Genomic DNA, 20,954 nt, shown 5'->3' with positions numbered 1-20,954 from the left:
TTCAAAGTCAGTGTCACAGTATTTGCTTTGGGCATACCTACATGGCTACCTCCTGCAATTGTGGATCAGCTCTAAAAGAGAAGAAACATCCAATAAAGCTGTAGATGTAACTGTGATCAATACCGAGTATTTCAGTGGCTTCTTCTGTTACTTCTCAAAGGCACCACTGCAAGTTCTTGAAAAAATGGGCACAATTCATTTCCAAAAGAAATAGCTGGTTCCCTCACTGAAGTCCTACATGCTCAAAACTTCCACTGAATTGTACCACTGCATTCTTCAAGAACTTCAGCAAAGCTATTATGCCTAATCATGCCAAGATGGCCTTTTACTGGCCTTCATACTCTTGCTCCGATGGAGAAGCTTCCCTTTCTGCTGTATAGTCAAACCACTGGAACATTCTAGCTTCTGTTTGGAAGGAAAGGTAGACTCTTTCTTTACAACAGAAGAACTGTATCTCTGTGGAAGAAATGTGGGTGTGGAATTAGTATCAGACTTGTTTGGTGAAAGTGCATTTAAGACATTTGCTTCTATTCCTTCTGTCCTGCCATCCTCAGGCTTGGAAACATGCCGCATAGCTTCTGCTTTCTTTATCTTCTGTTCCCTTAAATTCTGAAGAGTCTCTAAGGCCTGATCCACTTCTACTTGTAAGGTTTCAATTTCTCTTGCTGCTTTATCCCGTTGTTCCCCACAGGCTTTGAGTGAACGTTCCAAAGATAGGAAGAACTCTTTTCCACATCTTGACAGGGCCTCACCACCTTATTATTAAATTAAAAGAAAGCAGGAAGTCAAACTTCACAATTCATGGCTTAATTGAGAGTTGCTTTCAAGCTGCTTGAATATACTAGTAAAGTGTTAAATAGCTGTTAATGAACATCTAGTTCTTGCAAATAACTACTACCATGAACCTAGAAAAACTTGAAAGCACAGTGCTAGAGAATTTTTCATCAGCTGCCTTAAAAAAAACATATCATAGTTACTTTCCATGATGAAATAAATGCAGAAATATACTCTACAGCTAGTTAGCACTTTCCGGTTTTGTATTTGCCACTGGCAGGGTATTGGATATTACTTACAATGAGGATGGAATACCTGCAGCACCTTTGTATCCAGTCCATGGCCTAACCTTCCCTGGTCTCATCCAGTATATGACAATTAAACTTTCAAAAAAATTCTCATATTTGCACAAATTGGAGGCTTTTTCCTTAATCAAAATTGTTCAAGGACAGGTTGAGCTCTCCTATGCATGGTCCCAAATACTCCCCACACATGGCAATTAGGCCTCACATGAATGGGAGCTTTTTTCCCCCAAGCTTAATTTTTGGTTAGGAAAGAGGGTCTGTGGGCAAGAAAGTGAGGGGGAAGAAATAGAGCAAAGAGAAAGACAAGGAGAAAAGGGGAGTGGCAGAAAGAAAATGGTTCCATCCTCTTTTGGTTTCAGCCCTGCCCAGACTCTATCTTTGCTTCCACCAACCCAGCTGGTATAGAGCCCAAGAAATTTTCTCCAAGTAAATCTGACCATGTACATTTTAAAATGTTCCGTACCATTGTCTACAATTGCTAGACTACAACCTGATCTTTCAGTTTGGAATACTGGCCAAGAAAAAATTTGTATCTACATTTTCAAATTGAAACAATAAATTTACGATATAGAAGAGTTTGCTTGCATAAATATAAAAGTAAGGAACCAGCCAAAAGGACTCTACTACTTGAGAAAGTTTCTTTATTACTCCAAAATTCAGTAAGTGTACTAGACTTACATGATTTGCTTTTTCATGTTGGATTTGCTCATCTGTGAATCTACAAATCTTAAAAACTGACTGTGGCTTCCATAGCAAAATGCTATTTTAAAGATTTGTCTAAAAATAGCCTATTCCAAATAAATCAGACAAAAGAACTACATAGTTCCCGACTTTCTGAAGCAAACCTAGAAGACCTGGGCATCTTCTTTTGCAGAAATGCTATACAATACTCAAACCACAGTATTTTTTGTGAAGGCATTTTTCAGATAGTGAAAAAGTTATGCAACTACTACAGATATAGATAAAGGATTGTGTCCATTATGTGAATAACAATGAGCAACTTCACCTCCTCTCCCCATGTGCATCATCTAGTGATATTCTAGATCAAATAGGAGAAATCTCCTGGAGAAAAAGCTGTGTGTGGGGGGGGGAGGGGGGATCATGTGTTCACATGACACATCAAGCCCTGATGGCTTTGTGTGCAAGGCTATCATGTCATCCAAATCATGTATTTCAGCATAGTATGTTTGGCTTTTAGTAACCATGCTAAGCTTCTATATAGCCTGAAGTGCCTGATCCAGCCTTCAAAGCTAAGCAGGGTTGGGCCTGGTTGAAATCTGGATGGGTGACTTAAATGTTGTGAACCTCCCACAGAGCTTCAGCTACAGTATAGAAATGTAACATAAAAATAACAATAAAATAATAACAAAAATAATAAGGATGATAAGAAACAGTCTGTTCTATGATTTCCATGCTTCACCATGGTTTTTCTGATCATCCAAACCCAGCATCATGGTTTCCATTGGCCTGGTAAGCAGCTGCCACACAGTCCTCCAGAAAAAGTTGCAGCTGTTCCCATCCAATTATCCAGTGTGGGAATGAATTTCAGGTTTACTGAATGATGAAATACATGCCAACAGTAGGAGGACTGAGCAAGGAGGTTGGAAACCATGCTAATGTCAAACTAGACACTGTTGAACTTGTCTGTTAGTTACATCCAGCCTTCCTCCTCCAAAAATGCACCATGGAAACCAGGCAGGGTTGCTTGTTGTGGCATGTGAACCCAGCCTCATGCCATCTGCCCTCTCCAGCAGTGGTTCCATCTATATTTGATGCTTATGTCTCCGCTGGGTCAAATTCTGTCCTTGGGATGAAAAGCAGTACACACATGCACCCCGCTTCTCTAGACATCCCTCTTTTTCAGGAATGTTAAATACTTTTAGCACTCAAATGAAAATATGATAATTTCACCAGGCACTTTAAGCACCAACCAGCAGCCAGTAGTTCTGCTCAAATCTTTCCACTGCTGGAGGATTTAACCAACTATTTGTTCAGACTCAAAACCACCACCAGGGCATGTATATGCTTTGGGCTGAATACAGATTAATATTGGATGAACTGTGCTCATGGAAATGAACTTCCCTATCTGCTTAAGTTCCCCAACACTGCCACACAGAGAATCAAGAAATCTGCTTGTGGTTTGAAGGAGAGGGAGATCCCACCAAATTGTTCAGAGAGACTTTCTGCAAGCAGAGACCTTCCTCTCACCAAAAGTAGATCCTTGATCCAGTCTTAAAGGTACAAGCCTGAACACAAGTACTACTATTACTACCATAACTATTACTATTGGATTCCTATTTCCCTAAAGCAGCACCTTTCAACCTTTTTACAGCTGCGGACCCAAAAAAATACATTTTTTTTCAGGGATCACTGAGGCAAAAATAGAAAGCATACATAATACAGTATTTTGTGTATTAGTTTTTAAATACAATACCAAAAATGATAATTTGCTAAAATAACCAGAAACCAAGCAGTAAAAAATACTAATAAAAGAATAAAAGATTGAAATTAAATGCAATCAAATACAACTGAAATTTTTAGAGAGCAATATTTAATTCAAATAAGGCTAATGTGAAATCAGCTGTTGCTTCTTTTCAAGAATACTTGATAGTCGTGGTTGCAGTGTTGCCTCCAAGAGATGAAGCGCTGCACGGACATCCATTCTGTTTCTCTGTTTGGTTTTTATCAGTGGCAGGGCTGAAAAGCTCTTTTTGCACAAATATGTGGTAGAAAATACGAGTAACAATTTAATAACTCTGTAACTTAGAGACAGATATTCTTTTTCCAGTGATAGGACTGTGACAATGGTTGCATTTTATGTTTGGATGCCAGAGTGACATCAGAGCTCTCTCCCACCTCCTGCTAGGACCAGTTCAGTTCCCCTGGTGAAGGCAGCAGCGCTGAGCAAGCAGGAAGAGCGGGTGCAGCTCTGAAAATGTTGTCACCACTCCTGTTTCCTCAGTGCGCTGTGCAAGTGGCCCCAAGCTGCCTTGTGTTGCCTGATGAGGTGAGCGGTGCAGCCATCTTCCAGGCGTTCTGATGCACCAACGCAACCTGCTATTGGAATGCTGGGCTGGCGCATGCCGTGGCATGGGTCTGGCTGCAACGCTGGCTGTGGGATGGTGTGCTTTTTCTGCATGGCCCGGCCGCCCCTCTGTGGCTCCTCCACAATGCTTAGCTCCACAGAGTGCTGTGCCCCCCAAGGGCTTCTTTCTCAGGGCTTTTTGTGGACAGGCAGGAAATCTCCTGCAGACTGGCACCACAGGAAAGTAGGTATTTTACAAAAATAGGCCCACTCACCAGAGTGAGAGCTACTTCTCTGAACCTTACAGTTAGATGAACAATATGACACTTGGGCATAAAGAAATGTAATGGGTCTATATTCAACTTTGCTATGCTATAGTGGTAAGATTTACGTGCCTGTACCCCTTTCACCACCAGTCAGCCAATTGTGATTCTGGACTGAATAGGGCTCTTGGGTAAGTTTTATTTGCTTGGGTTTTGTTTGGTTTCATTCATATAGTCTTCTGTCCTTGAGAAAAGGGAGAAGGACATTTTCCAATTTGCAAAAATTAATACCTAATAGGAAGGGTTAGCTGATATGAAATGTACAAATACAAATGGCAGTTTCAGCTTCTAATGTACACCTCTCTGTTTTACTAGAGCAAAAGTCAAATGTCAAGAACCATATTAATGTTTTAAAGTAATTCCAATTATGACCAATGAACGCAATTACATTCCTGAATTCAGTATGTTTTAGAAAGAGGAAAGGTATCAATTCAGTCTGCATGGATACATTCTACTGTGTTTTTTTTAAAAATGCAACATTTATGCCTCTTAGATATGATAACAATATTCATTAGCTGGTGATGTTTTATACATCCAACAATAAACATTTAACTATATTCATCATTGAGAAAACATACCAATTGTTGCCAAATGAATAATAACACGTCAGTCTCACAAGCCACTGCAGAATAACAGAGTGCCAACTCTGACCAGAGAGATCTGGATTCCTTGATCGGCCCTGATGCTGATCTATGGCCACTTACAATCTCTCTGATTAACCTGCCTCCAAAGCTGTTGGGTGGGAGTACAGGAAAGAGGGCGATGCATATCATTTCTTTCAGAAAGTATAGGTCTATAAAGTAATGATGTGCTCCCCAGAGAGGTTCTCCTGGCGCCAAATTTACATTCTTTTCGGCACCAGGTAAAAACCTTTTTATTTACCCAATATTTTAAGGACTGAGGAATTTTAACTTGGTTTTAATATATTTACAGTCACATTTTGTTTTTGATTGCTATCATATATGTTGTTTATTTATTGTTCTAAGTATTGTAAGCCAACCTAGGACAATTTTCGTGTAGGATGGGGTAGAAATATTTTAAATAAACAAACAAAACAAAACATGAGGGATGTATTGTGATCATAAATAACAAGAGTGAACTCAGTTCTCCAGGTGCCAATCCTCCTGTCGCCAAAAGGACACTATCTACAATCAAGAGGAAGTTTCAGCAGATTTGAGGATATCCAAAGTCTTGTAGAAGTACAGAAATATCTTTAAGAAGAAAGCAAAACATTCTAATTGAAAGTGGACACTTAGAACACAATTGAATGAAATCTGGACATGCTCACTAAGCACAGAATGGTAACTCCTCTGTGTGCATGGAAGTGACTTCTGGCAGTATGGATGCCATTTTCTAACCACTCAACTCCCACACGCTACACTGCTGCCATCCCAGTCCCAACAGCTTGGAAACCTCTATAGAGACACAGAAGGCCCATGATTAAATTAAGGCAAACTACATTTGGCACTTTTGAATCTCCGTAGTGGTTTACTGCTGAATTATGATGGCAAACTGAACTGGCAGTGCACCACAGTCTGGAGGAAGCAGAGGGAGGGGATGTTGTATCCAAAGTCATGGGAGACTACATGTGGCCATGTATCCTCCACCTCCAGTGTATTGGGAAAATGGTAGGGCTCCAAGAGGCCCAAACTGGACCCCTATCACAAATGGACAGGGTCTTTTCAGGCTCTCTCTTTAACATAGTCCCTTACATTCTCTGTAAACCTATGCCCGGCTGCTTGGTGGCCCTTTAAGGAATGCCCCTTATGAAGGAAGGGGTCTGTATTCATAAGAAGAAACCAGGGATGTGTCTCTTTGGATTCTAGCCAATTTTAATGTGCTACTGCAACGGAGGCTCATATATTGCCTTTACAAGGCAAGAAGTTTACACTGGTCACTTTAAAGTAAAAAACATAGTTCAAGTGACATTTATGCTGGCGTTTGTACTTTGAGTCTATACTATCAAATGCAGTTTCCTTCTGTAAGGGAGAAGAATTCAATATATTGGTTGTGCAATCAGATTTTCATTCTCTCTCCCTCTACCAGAAATCTGATCAAAAGATTAGCAAGAATGCAGTTACTTCATGTTTCATGTCTGAAACCTGCCAATCAGTGTAAACCAGCCTTGCCCAACCCCGGTGCCCCCAGATATTTTGGACTCCTCTTTCAGCATTCATGATCATGCTGGCTGGGAAATGAAGTGAAAAACTTCTGGAGGATACCAGGTTGTAGAAGGATGGGGACAAGAACAGTGGTGCATGGCCCATTGTTTTGACTTGGTATTTTATGTTCTTAGAGACAATGATACTTATTTAGAGAAATCTTGTTTCGCTTACTGCATTTTGCTCAATGTGATAAATTGAAAGCAAAAGAACAAATCAAAACCAAGTGTTGCTCTTGTCTTGACATAGATAAATTTAAAGCATTAACAGCTATTTTATATTTAACCATAAGCTATCAAGAGTTAAGGACAACCCAGTTATTTAGAATGACAAAGAGCTTTCCCTTTTCATGTCTTTTTAAAAAGATACAAGATAACAAGCCAACATTCTCATGTGCACTCTTTAGCTCCCTGTTTTACCAATAACATTCTTACCTTCACACTGCTGACTCCCTGGTGGAGACAAAGTTTCAACTGCATATTTGAGCTGTTCAGCATTGTTTCTAAAAGCAGCGAGAAAGCCTCTCAAAGCATCCTCTGAAGCTTCTGTTTTAAGTTTTGCATAAGAAGATAGAACATCTGCAAGAAGTGAAAAAATGATCAACTATACCCTAGAACAGTGGTGGCAAACCTATGGCACGCATGTCACAGTGGGCAAGCAGAGCCCTTTCTGTCAGCACATGAGCCAAGTTGCCCCAGCATCACCCCAGCAGCCGAGCATTGGATAACAGCACACATAGGAGCCATGCGCCTGCTCGGAAAGGAGCAGCGGTGCCAGGCGATGACCTCACAAGATGCAACACATTAGCCACAACTCGTGCAAGCTTTCACATGGCTGCTCAGTGCACTGCCATTTGCTTGGACTGGCTGTTTGTGGGTTTTATTACAGTGTTGGCACATTGCGATAAATAAGTGGGTTTTGGGTTGCAGTTTGGGCACTTGGGTTCTAAAAAGTTCGCCATCACTGGGTTAGGGTTAGAAAAACAAGGTGTCCTGGCATGATTTTGATGGCTGGAATGCATTTAGATTGGGCAGAAATGATGAGCTGTGCAGAAAAAGCTACTCAAGGAAGGCTTTTTCAAAATTGCCCTCTTTTTAATGGAACTTCATCCCTATATTAAGGTTAGGGGAGTGCACAAGGGTAGGGTCAGGCCAGTGGTCCCGAACCTATGGCACACGTGGGCACGTAGAGCCAGCACGCGAGCCAAGTCACCTCAGCCGAGCATCGGATAACAGCACACATAGGGGCCATGCGCATGCTCGGAAAGGAGTAGTGGTGCCAGGCTATGACATCATGTGCCTTGACTCATTAGCTGCAACTCATACCTGCTTTCACATGGCCAGTCAGTGTGCTGCCACGGATATATATATACATTTGTCTGGACTAGCTGCGAGTTGTTTTCTAAACTAAAACCTCAGTTTTCAGGTTTTATTGTAGTGTTGGCACTTTGCGATAAGTGGGTTTTGGGTTGCACTTTGGGCACTCGGTCTCTAAAAGGTTTGCCATCACTTCCCTAGAAGCGTATATAAAATTAGAAACAAAAGAAATATTCCTGAATTGCAACTGTTTTCAGATATGTAGTGTTTAAATACCTATCAATATTTAGAAACTGATTTTTGTTTATGCTGCTGTCCCTAGAAACATACATACCCTGTAGTGGTGAACAGAGAACCATGGCAACGTTATCTTGAAATGTGTGGTATGCTTGTTTTATCCCTTCGAAGACAGCATCAGTGTACTTAACTTGGAGATTATAGAAATTTCTATGAAAATTAAGTTCAGCTTGCAAAGCAAGTATCTAGAGAGAAAGGGAGAAACAACAGTATGTGATCCTGACTAGCAACAGCAACGATCAGCTCTTCCTATTGACTCACCATTGGTTGTGAGCCTTAACTCTACATGTACAGGGGAAGTGAGTGGGTTGACATTCACACTGACAACCACTGCTTAAAACGAGCAAACCAGAATGTGAAAACAGAGGCTAAAGCTGTTTTGGAAACCAGTTCAAGTGAACTGTGGCTCACATGACACTTGAAACAACCAGATATGACTTTAGCCATTTCTCTGCCTTGTGAGGTTTGCTATAGTACAGAAATGGGAGCCCCAGTGAGATACAAATGAAGCGGGCAAGCAGTCTGCTGGTCCCCAAACCATGCCTTCCTCCTGGTAGTCTTCTGCTCACTCTCCTTAACACCTTGAACAGTGTCTTAATGACTAATAGTACCAGGCCAGGACCCCCCAGTACTATTCTTAAGTATTGAGCAAATGAAGATCAAAATAGACTCACATCCTATTATGTTCTATAGTAAGACTGAGAAGGATCACAAGGGTAGCACAAGTGTGTTTTGGACCTGAGATACTCTCAGCCCACCTTCTCTCATTCTCCACAGCCACTTCATAGAAGTGTCTATTGTAGGGTAAAAACCTCAAAACCTAGCAGACACTACCACTAATTAAACCTCCAAAGAACTAGCAGGTAAATCTTCCCTTTACCAAATAGTTCAGATCCTCAGACATGACATTATTGCCAAGAAAATCCACAAAAACCATTAAATTTAGAAGGAAGTTCAAATATTTGCCTAGTCACTAAAAAGCATTAAACACAACATTTATATGAAGCATTTTAAATGTCATCCTTCATAGATTGCTTTACAGGTTTGCAAAAGAGGCTTGTGTGGCAAGAATCATTTCTATTGTAAGAAATAATCTTTGCAACAGCTCCCTTGTTCTAATGCTCCAGTTTGTACAGCTGAATGGAAAGAGAGCCAAGAGCTACAACAAAAATAAATTTATACTTTTTAGAGTACAACTTATTGCATGACATTTTTCATACATTAATCTTCAGTAATATTTGTTCTGATTATGTTCTTCATGCTATACATGGCACCAGATTAACAAAGTCCTTGACCCTGGATTAAGAGCGAACACTAAAATAATATGAATGTACTGGGAAAATATGAATGCTTTAATTTTTACACAATTTGCTACTTTTACACCATTACTGACTTCCAAGTAGCAGCAGATAAACAAAGAAAAATGAAGGCACATTCTTTGTAGAAAGTCATTAAATACTCGCTTCCTTGCCCCCTGAGGGAATCCAATAGCCCACGGAAAAATAAATATTATGAAACGGGCCTTAGACAATTTTGACATCAAGACTTTTGGCCATCTGTAGCAAGATGTATTGAGCTCACTGCCAGATTATCTGAGTGACCTAATGTACTTTCCCAGGCACAAGATCAAATTGTTCCAAGATGAGCAGACTGAAAATGAGCAAGGAGCAGCAGATTGGTTGAACAATGGAATAGGCTGGATCCAGAAGGTGTCCAGAAGGTATCTTCTGCCTGAAAGACTGATTTGTGCCTTACATAAGAGGACTGTGCAAACATTGAAATTAGACTTAAAGGTGTTCTGTTTGATCAAACTCTTGCACAAACAGAAGCACAAGAATTGCTACAGAATCCTATACAGCACTACATAAACTCTTGCAGAAGTGTTTGCGTAACACTACTAGCAGCTGTTTCCCTTCTGCTTCTAGTTCTTGGGATCCAATTCACTGTCACCTAAATTAATTCCTTCTAGTGGCAGGATAGTGCAGTAATTGCAATTATTATAACCTGAGGCAGTCCAATGGACTTTAATATATGGATCATTAAATGTCCTACCTCAATTATGGTCTCATGACATTTCTTGGTTTCACTCAGCTTCATTGAAAGAGTGACATAGGTTACTGTAAGCAGCTGTAACACTAATAATGTTAACTGGGTAACAAGGCAATGGACAATATGTGTGCATGCAAGGCCTGGTTATGAAGCTGATGCTGCTTCAGCATAATTTTATTTTTAATTTAAACATTTCTACCCTGTTTTCTTCCTGCATTAAAAATTGCATCTGTACTAATCAAAACTCATCTTCTTTCAAGGTTACAAGGAACTGTGTTCTACTGAATCGTAGCATAGATGTATCTACTCTACTACTATTTATCCCACAATAGGCAGTGACTTGGACTCTTAGTAGCTTGAAGTCTGGGCAGTGACCTAGACTATCAGAGTAAATGTTGTTCCCAGACTTATTTACAATTATTTTATCTAGAAATAACAGGAACTGGATTTGAACCTTCTTTCTTATATACCGTATGTTCAAGCAATGAGCTATGGTCCTCAGCCTTTAAAAGGAATAAAGATTACCAAAATCTTAATTAAAGATTGAGGGGAGGGGAGTAAAATTCCTTAACTTAGATATGCCAGATTCAAAACTTGACCTCCATGAGTCTTCTCAATACAACTCATTCTGTCATATAGAGTGTTAATCTTATATAAGCTATAATGCCATTTCTACCTGATAGTGTGGTTTTTTGACATGCAAGAATGCAGCCTTCTACCTCATCCCAAAAGATACACATGTAATTTGAAAGAGGAAAGTTTGTACTTTATTAAAGCCATAGTTAACAAAAATGGTTCATTTCAGTGGTGGTTCATTTCAATTATGGAACAAGCTCCACATGGAGCTCCACATGAGAGCCACATGGTGCCATCTATAATATCTTTTCAGCAGGTTGAGATTGTGCTCTACCACGCAGCATTTAATTGGTTACTATTATGTTACGGTTTTGTTAGCTGCTTAAACAGGCCTTATGATTTATGCTATGGTAGCTAGGAAAAGTTAAAGGCAGAAGAAGAAAGAAAGATCAAATATGAGATGGGGTGACTCCATAAAGGAAGCCACAGCCTGGAATTTACAAAAGCGAAGCAGGGCTGTCATGGATAGGACATTCTGAAGAGCTTTCTTTCATAGGGTCATCTTAACCTGAGGCACATAAAAAGAGCATGCAGTATTAAGTTCCATTTTAATTTTTGTATGGTAATCTTTTCTGAAGTTTTTATTGCTGTTTGTATTTTAAATTGTATTTTATGTCTTGTAAATGACCCAGAGAACTTTGGCTGTTGGGAGGTATAGAAATTAAATAAATTAATAACAAAAGTATCTGTTGTTTTTGCTGCAACAGTTCCCACTACCAAAGAAACAGGCAATTTAGCTCTTCAGCAGCAGGAAGTACAAAAGAGCCAATCACAGTCCAAGATGACAACTGTGCTCCCTGCACTATGGGTATGTTGGCCCACTAGACACCAGCTCCTTCCATCATGAAGAGCTTTCCATTAATGATCTACATTTGCCTTAAGCAAAATGCTGAAAGAGGCCCACTAACAGTCTCCTTAAATTGCAAATTATCTGGTCAGCTATGAACACTGGTGCAACATTTAAAAATCAGATGAAAATGTGATACATTATCACAGTTCATTACCTAGGAAAAGGCAAATGCTGACCCAGATACCAACTCAACTTTATCATGGTCTTAAGGAAATGACCATCTAACAAACAGATTTCTGCTTAAACAGTCTGTAAGATACTTAGGAAGAAATTCTATTATTAGTTTACTAATAGTCCTATCCAACACTGCTGCTGCACTAGCAGAACCCATCCCTAGTACAATAGATTCTTAACAGGACAGACCTGACCTTTCCCACTCTGGAAATGAGTGCCTTTGGCTGCTCTTCTAGCTTGCTTTATATAGGACAAATTTCCTTCATGTTAACAGTGGATCCCACTGGCACAATCCAATGAATGAAGGTGCAATAGATACTGTCCTAAGAGTTACAAACAATTTTACTAATGTTTTCAAAAATATATTAGAAAGTGAATTAATTTTCATGATAGCAAATTTAAAAACCATTTTCTTTTAAATGTGCCTTTTACTTTAAGTTTTCTAGTCCCTACTTGATTATTTTAATAAACTTTGGTTGTTGAAGTGGGTAGAAAAAATGAGGACGTCTCCAAATCATATTGATGTTTCTCTTTTAAGAGAACAACTAGCCATGTTTCTGTGTGCCTGACCATGAATAGCTGTATTCATAAGCTCCTATTGTACAGACTTGCATGAAAGCCACAAAAATGGCCTTGCCAGCAAGGAGCAAGAATAATGCTTGCACAGCCACTAGACAACTTGACAAAGCAATCTTAACCTTTATACGTTAGCAATTTATTAAGGATAGTGTAAAGAAAATATGACTCACAATTGCAAAGTAAGTCAAAAGGTGGTTAAAAAAAGAAGAATGTTAAGCTTCAATAAATTTCCCCATTTCCTCACCTGTTGCATTGCCATTTGCCTGGAATAATTTTGAGCCTTTACCAGGGCTTCTACTGCCCTTCTAGCACGTTGCTGAGGGGCACCCTTGGGGAAGGCTGGAAGTGTTGCCAGCACATTCTCCACTGTAAACTCCTGGCTCAAGGAACATTCCAGGACCTCCTGAAAAACATTTGGAAAAAGTATTAAAAGAGACCATTTCAACACAACAATATTTTAAAAGAGACACTACATTTCCTTCCCGAAAAACAAGTGGAAACAAAAAATCCCCTGCAGGTTATATTAGCAACAGAATATGTTGTAGAACAGTGCTTAGAATTATTGCTCTTTGTTGATATTAATAACCATTTAATTTACAGGTGGTACCATAGAGCAGTGCAGATGGCTGCTACTTTGTTCCTCACGCGAATCCCATTGAAAGCATATTAAGAGAGGCAGCAGAGACACTGCAAACAACTTGTAGCTACCCACCACAGCATTTCCAGCAATTCAGTTGCCATCTACTAGTTATAATGCTGCTCAATGATGGTGGAGTTGACTGGTAAGTAATGCAAAATTACTGATTTTGGCTCTGTGGTTTTTCTTTTGTTTTCATTTTAGGCTTCTAGTTTGTGTCTATGTTTTATACGTTGAAGTTTGACCTGTCATTTGAAAAAAATCTAGCAATAATTAAATCAGAGAATTATATGCCATTAAATACTGATTGTATTCAAAGTATTTCTTTCTAAACACCCTTTTGCCTATTTTCATATCTGTCAAAGAGTATGTATCTATAATTAATATTTTCTACACTGAACAATGTAAAGGAAGATTAAAGTGCAGTGCATTTTTTAAAAAAAGGAATATTCATTTGTCAAGTTGCAAATAAATGAACTGTTTGATTTAAAGTTCAAATCTCCTTAATTTAAAATTTATGGCTAACTACTATAACATATACAATTATAAAGGAACCCATAGCAAGCTTAATTCATGGGGAAAAGGATATAACAAGCTGATCTTGCTTCACACCATGCAACAGCAGGGATTCTAAAGAATGGCTCTTAAAAGATTAGGCTGTTAGCAATGCCAGTATCTAGTTTTGGTAAAAAAAAAAAAAAAAAGCAGCCCATGGAAAAAGACTGATACCAAACAAATCGGAAATGGTTCTAGCCCTCCTGTTCAGACTAACCATGCCCTTTTATTAGGCAGATACTTTACTGGGAATGTCTCTTGTGAAGTGAGACAGCATGCTAGCTGATGCTGTTCCCTCCTCCTTGTTTGATGCATCATCCTGGGATCTGTAATATCCAGCCCTTCCTCCTCCTAAGATATTTTCAGGCTTGTTTTCAGGGTTATCCAAAACATTCTCACCTATGTACAGCTGTGGTCATGAAGCTTCAGCCACATCAGCCTTTCTCCTCCCTATCTTATCAGAGTAAGAATCAAATTCCATGTTTTCGAGACACCTCTGTGGAAGAGCTAGGCACAAACTTCCAGCAAACCACAGAGTAATTATTTTCTGCAAGAGGCTTAGGTGTAATGAATTAGAGAATAGAACTCTAATTAGAACAACCAATTTAATAATAAATCATTGTAGCCTGATCCATTTTTATCTGAGTGATAAAAATAGAAATTACTAGATATCATGGATACAGCTAAAAGCTAGCAGACAATTAATTTAAGGAAACAACAAGCTTTGCCAAAAAAAGAAAAAGAAAACACCTAATAAACCCAATAGATTATGTTAACAAATAGAGATTGATGAGAAAAGGAATGGGCACCATCAATCTGATAAGCGGCAGAAGAAATTGTAAATACACACCAAAGAAACTTTGATGAATTTCTAAAATACTGTAGTACCTGTTTAATATATAAAACTAGTAATCCCACCCACTGTAAATAAAAGAGTATCTTTTAAAATCTAATGTATGAAACTAGGAGACACCTAGACAGAGCTATAAAGAACAAAGCTCCAGTATCAGATAAACTGACTGAAGTTTATACTAAACAGTTCTTAAGATACCCACTGAGAATTATAAATAAGTTTTTGGTTATCTGTAAACTAACTGAAATATCAGCTGAATCAGAATATGCCATCATTGCTACTAGTCTGAGACTTCCGTTTGGCGTCGTGGTGAGATGGCTCTGAAGAGCGCGGGCTCCTGTTATCACGCCGGTATTTGTTCGACACGGAGCCGTGGGAGGCTCATCCAAGCCCTGTTGGGGCAGGAATTAGTTTGTCCAAGCATTCTTCTGGCTGGTGTGGGGCGGCAGCTCCGCATTTACTGGGAGAAATTTGGGCTTTTCTCAATCGAACAACACAGGGGAGAGTTCAGCTCCCTGCAAGCCATGGAAAACCGGATAATAGCATAGAATAATAGCTAGAAGTTCATCGGACCTGCTGGGTGAGCATTTCTATTTTTTTTCTCGTCAATATTACCCATGAAAGAACTGCAGCAGTTACTAATTGGCATAAAGAAGAAAGGAAAGCCTCTTTGATGGAGGGAGGAATTCCTCCTCCCCCCATGGAGTTTTAAGCGGTGACTGATCTGGGGGAGAGGAACTGAGGCTTTTTTGGAAAGTTTGAGGCTGGAGAGAAAGACCTCTTTTTTCTAACCTCCCCAAGGGCGAAGAATCAGAATAAATAAATACTGTGGAATAAGTGATAGAAGGACAAAGCTTTCTTGCTGATTGGCCATTTTTTGGATCCTGTTTTTTTGTTGTTATTGTACAGTCCTTCTTGAAAACAGTTCTTATGCCAGAAAAAAAAAGAAAGAAACGTTCGTTTCCTTTGTGATGCCATTTAAAGACAAAATAGCTCTTTGCTGCCACCCTGTGGCTATTGGATTTATAGCAAGTTTCTTTTTTCTTCTTTTCTCTTCTTTATTTCTCTGTTGTTGTTGTTGCCTTGTAATTTTTGGAAAAATTATTATCATCATGAAAAAATACACTCTTCCTCCTCTTCAGCACCTACATCAGCTGTTCAGAGTCCAACTCACCAGCCTAAAGCAGCAGATGTTGAAAAATATCAAAAAGAGCTACAAATGACGCTTCTGGTAATACAGACATCCTTAACAGCTTTGCAAGCATCCCAAGAGGCGATGTCAACATGACAGGAAAGCATTCAACCGAACAAAGAGAACGTCTTGACAAACTGGATAATTCTATTAAGGAGGTATCAACCCAATTGGTGGACATTCGACTTAAAACTGAACAGAAGACACAACAAATACTACAAGCGTATGAAAAACTTGAAATGGTACATAAAGAAACACAATTAATAAAGCAAACAAATAAGTCACTATGGGATTTGCTTGCTATACTAGAGATGGAGAAGGCATCTAACTATTTGAGATTTCAGAATATACCCGAAGGAAAGAATGAAGACTTGAGAGATTTAATGACTAACATGCTGGCAGAGTTGTTAGCAATAGAAAATGAAGAGATGGGGGCAGGGATTGATTTTATTTACAGAGTCAACTTATGCAAGGAAAAATAAGCTTCCGAGGGAAGTCCATGTCAAATTTGCTCTAAGGTCTATAACAGACAATGTTTTGAGGGCCATACGTGAGAAACCTTTAAAGGTGGATGATCGCCATGAGGTGATGATTCTGAAGCAAATACCATGGAGGATTAGAGAAGGATGAAAGAAATACTTATTCCTTACTACAAAGTTGATAAAGAAAGCGATTATGTTTAGGTAGCTAACGCCAGAAGGGATATTTTTCACCTGGAACTCTACAAGATACAAATTGGACTCTATTTTTAAGGCACAAGAAAAATTTAGAAGTATGCTTGAAGAGGAAGAACCGGGTGCCTCAAAAGAAGGAGGGAAAGGTGCTGAACCAATGGAACTAACAACGTATCACTCTGAGGAAGGAGAAATAGAGAATACTGACTCACAACAAGAAGTACAGACACTGGAGAAAACAAAGAAAAGAGAAAAGGTAGAGGTGTAAAGAAGAAATAAGAGAATTTTGTATTTTGAAGGGAATGATTTGTAAATGGGCTGGCATGCTTATATGTGGAATGAGAAGGCTAAGTCACATGGTTCTTTTTTAAGTCACTATTTTAGAAAATCATTAATGTCGGTGTGGGAAAAGTTAAAGATAAAACTGTATAATAAATTACCAAGATGGCTTTCACCCAGGGAAGCTTTTGTGTATCCAAATGAATTGAATGTTGAAGGGATTATAAGATATGATGACATTTTGGATAAGGATGGAGGACTGAAATTGAATTAAGAAACACAAGAACAGGGAGCTGATATCTCTTGGTGGCATAAGGTGCAGATACAATCGAGATATGCTAAAGATTGTAAAGCATGGGGTTTTTATACGGACTTAACAGCATTTGAGCAAGTGATGCTTAAATCAGATGAGAAAATGATTAAAAGATTATATGACTTCTTACTTGATAGGAAAATGGAAGAAGAACATGTTAAGGAAAGTATGATAACATGGGCACAAAAATTTAGATATAATATTGAATTAGAAAAGTGGCAAAAGCTGTGGGAGAGAAATATCAAGGTAACATTAGCAACTTCGTATAATAGAAAACTTGTATAAAATGTTTTATAGATGGTATCTGTCACTAAATAGATTAGCGAAAGATGTTTCCAAATATGTCAAATGGATGTTGGATATGTAAACATAAATTGGGTACTTTTAATCATATGTGGTGAACTTGCAATAATGTGAAAAGTATTTGATTAAAATACATAAATGGCTTGAGGAAATGCTACAAAAATCCTTAGCTTTTAAACCCGAAGTTTTTTTTTTATTAGGCATTATACCAGAGGACATTAGTAAACAAGAAATGTATTTGATTTTACATGTAATTACTGCGGTGAGGACTGCATTCGCTCAACACTGGAAAAGTGAAGAACTACCGATGAATTGACTCTAAAAAAAGATCCTGGACTGTGCAGAAATGGATAGATTGATTTTATCATTGAAGAAGAAGGAAGATACTGACTTCTATCAAACTTGGAAATCTTTTTATTATTGGGTAGAGAAATGGGACTTCGCATAGATTTAAATATGTTTTTAAGTTATCATAAATGGAAAAAGAAGGGTGTGGGGGCTGACCCAGCAGGCTCAATGTTTTTGATGATGGATGTTGTTTGTAGTTTTCTTTTTGCTTTCTAGGATTATAATTTCTCAAATAAAATTTATTTAAAATAAAAAGAATATGCCATCATTTATACAGAAGAAGAGATACCTTTTTTTGGAAGGGGGTGTAAAATAAGTATAAGCATCTATGGCCTTATATGCAATCCAACAATACATAAAAGGCCACCCATGTGAGAGATTTCTTCAGTGAATTAAAACAAAGGAAGAAATGACTCTGTCTTTTCTCAATGCTGAAAAAGCTTTTGACCATGTTGAGTGGGTTTATTTGTTAAAGATTCTGAAACCCTTTGGGATGTATGTTCTTTACAATCTGGATGGTATTTATGAGAGCCAAAAGCATGTTTAACAATAAATAAACAAATGGGTTAAATACAGAAAATAATGAAACAGTGGAAACAATAGTAGAAAAAGGCAGATAAAGGGAAAAAATGGAAGAACATTGTCTTTTCATATATTATCCTAATGCAAGGAATAAAACAGCATATTATTTATTCTACATGTGAAAAGCAGCTTTGAATTCAATCCCTTTGGGCAGAATTCTATGGCCACTAGACGCTGTCTGGATAGCCATAGGGTAGGTCGGAATCCCAGTTCCAATCTTAAAAATGCATTCTGAGGTTGGAGCTGGGACTCTCTGCAGAGCACCCTTCCTCCACCCTTGTAGCCAGCACATTTCTTTCCACACTGGCTGGGGTTCCAAAGTCACAGGTGTGTCTTTCCACGGGGCTGGCACTAGAGGGGTATTCTGTGAAGCAAAGGAGCAGGGTTCCATCAGGATACAAGACCTCTGTCCTTCCTCCTCATGAACTGGGACAAAAGATGCAGAGAGTTGAAATCAGCCATCTGTCTTTTCCAAGGAAGGAAAAGCCATTGCCTGTGCACTTCCTTTGCCCTCCATTGAATATCCATAATCCACCCATAAACAAGTTCAGAGGTTTAAGGGCAGCCACACTGAATGGCATACTTAATCACCTTGGCTATATTAATTCAAAGTCACAATTATATTTCTGTGAAACTGAGAAAACACTTCTTGGACTTTCTATCTAGGCAATATTATTGTTAAGGAACCATTCATATTGAAAGGAAAAATAACATTTATCAAACCTATTAAGAACATGGATCAAATTCAGAATATGGCTGAGCTCCAAATGAGTAAGAGCTTTAAGTAAAAGACACCCAAAAATTTAATACAGAATGAAGAAATGCCAAAGCAATAGGGCATTCATAGGTGGTGTAGTGGTTAGAGCGCTGGAATGAGGCTATGGAGGTCTGGATTCTAGTCTCCACTGGGTAACTTTGGGACAATCATTCATTCTCTAAGTCACTTCATATGATTGTTGTAAGATAAAATGCAGGCAGTGAGGGTTATTTAAGCCACCTTGGTCCCCTTGCAGAAAAAAAGATGGGGCCAAAAATAAATAAATAAATAAATAAATAAATAAATAAATAAATAAATAAAGGTGGTGATGCTGTACAGTGAAATTAAGTTCAAAATAAACTGCTAAAATCCTGCATGTTTTCAAGTATATTTCAGTCCTTTTAAAACCCAATCTTGTGTCTGAGAACAATACATTTTCAAAAATAGATTTTGTTGAATGTTTTATAATATAATAAAATATAATTGCAAACTGAAACAGGTAAAAGATTTTATCGAAAAGAAGTGGTCAAGATGTTGGAGAGAGGGAAGTTGTATCCAATGTGTGATAGTGCATGTTGATTCACACTACAGGGAATTTCTTGGTAATTCTTCCCACCTCCACAATCTAAAACCTTCTCTTGAGAGTCAGAGAACCCTTCAGAAAAGGCCAAGGATGCATCTGTCACAGGAGGCTGAAGCTGGGAGGAAAATCATGTCAGGCAGAGGTGACTTATTGGAACACTTTCCCACTCATGCAACCCACCACTGTCCAATCTTCAGTGATCCTCCCCATGAATGTAGCCCATCATGCCATACCCCAGGTCTTTCCCAGGGGTTCATGGGTTGGATTGGGGGTGCAAAGGGAGCTCCAGACAGTGAAAAGGTATAGTAGGCATGACATGAGCGGAGCCAGCTGGAGCCAGGGCTCAGACTAAATGGCCCAGGAGACCCCCTCTGACTCACTCTTTTTATGTTTCTAAGTTCCATTGCATGAGTGCAATTCTACTTGAGCTGCATTGTTTACAACCCAATATAGTCATGCAAGTGAAGAAATATAGTATTATTTTCTCAATAATAGAGAATTGTTTTAAAGTGTTATCTAGGTGCCAAGAACACTATTCATTGTGAAGTGACAGTTGAAGTTACTTGGGAATATTTTTCTATGACAAGTAATACATTAATGTAAAATGTAACAGGCAAGACCAAGTATTGGTTTGACAGAAATTGAGATCCTTTAAAAACGTAATGGCAACCTGCTAAAGTTTGATGCAAATAATAGTTTCACGTCTATTAAATTTGCTATAAACTTAAATACAGAAGCCTTTGATATTTTGAAATTTTAAAAATGGAACAGAATGCCATGGAGGCAATAGGTCTCTATGCATAGAACCTATTACAGTGAAGGGAAAGCGCGGAGAAAGTCCCTTGTCCCGGTGAGACAAGACTAAAGTCTCAAGTTCAAGAAGTCCTGCTCCTTCTTCATCCTTTCCGAGGAAAGGGTATTTATAGGAATAAGGCTGCTACTGCTACACGGCAAGGGAGAAGCAGGAACAACTGTTCCTCAGGATGACATGGTGAAGGCACACCAGCCCTTTGTCCGCATCCTCTAGACCAGGGGTCCTCAAACTTTTCCACCAGGGGGCCAGTTGAAAGCTGCCGGTGCTGGGTGCGGACTGGAAAGATGCTGCTGGCGGTGTGTGCAAGCCGGTGCAGGAGCATGGGCGATGCACGCGGGTGCGCACGCAGAGGCGGGGGCGGGGTGCACCGTGAGGCAAGGCGAGGCAAGGCAAGGTGGGGGCGGACACACGCCACAAGGTGGGTGCACAAGGCAGCAGCTTGCTCGCTTGGAGATTGCTTTTCCGATCAAGCAAACTGCTGCCTCCCTGGATGCAGGGCAAGGTGGGCAGCAGTGGGTGCAGGTGTGGGCGCACATGCGGCGGGTCCAAATGGGCCTGGTGGGCCGGATCCGTC

The 20,954-nt window shown here is 39.2% G+C and overlaps 1 protein-coding gene across 1 annotated transcript in view; it reads right to left on the bottom strand.

Moving 5' to 3' along the window:
* Positions 1-303: 303 nt before the first annotated feature.
* LOC123031315 overlaps positions 304-20,954 on the bottom strand; it is an 89,264-nt gene continuing 68,613 nt past the window's right edge. The window contains exons 9-12 of the mRNA XM_044446145.1: positions 12,735-12,893; positions 8,240-8,387; positions 7,024-7,167; positions 304-755 (exon numbers count right to left, since the gene is read on the bottom strand). Of these exons, the coding sequence (XP_044302080.1) occupies positions 304-755; positions 7,024-7,167; positions 8,240-8,387; positions 12,735-12,893 (903 nt within the window). The remainder of the gene's footprint in view (positions 756-7,023; positions 7,168-8,239; positions 8,388-12,734; positions 12,894-20,954) is intronic.

Source organism: Varanus komodoensis, unplaced genomic scaffold (assembly GCF_004798865.1).
Source record: "Varanus komodoensis strain SLA01 unplaced genomic scaffold, ASM479886v1 scaffold5, whole genome shotgun sequence".
Classification (NCBI taxonomy): domain Eukaryota; kingdom Metazoa; phylum Chordata; class Lepidosauria; order Squamata; family Varanidae; genus Varanus; species Varanus komodoensis.
The sequence above is the reverse complement of the archived record's forward strand: the minus strand, read 5'-3'. Positions and strand labels throughout refer to the sequence as shown.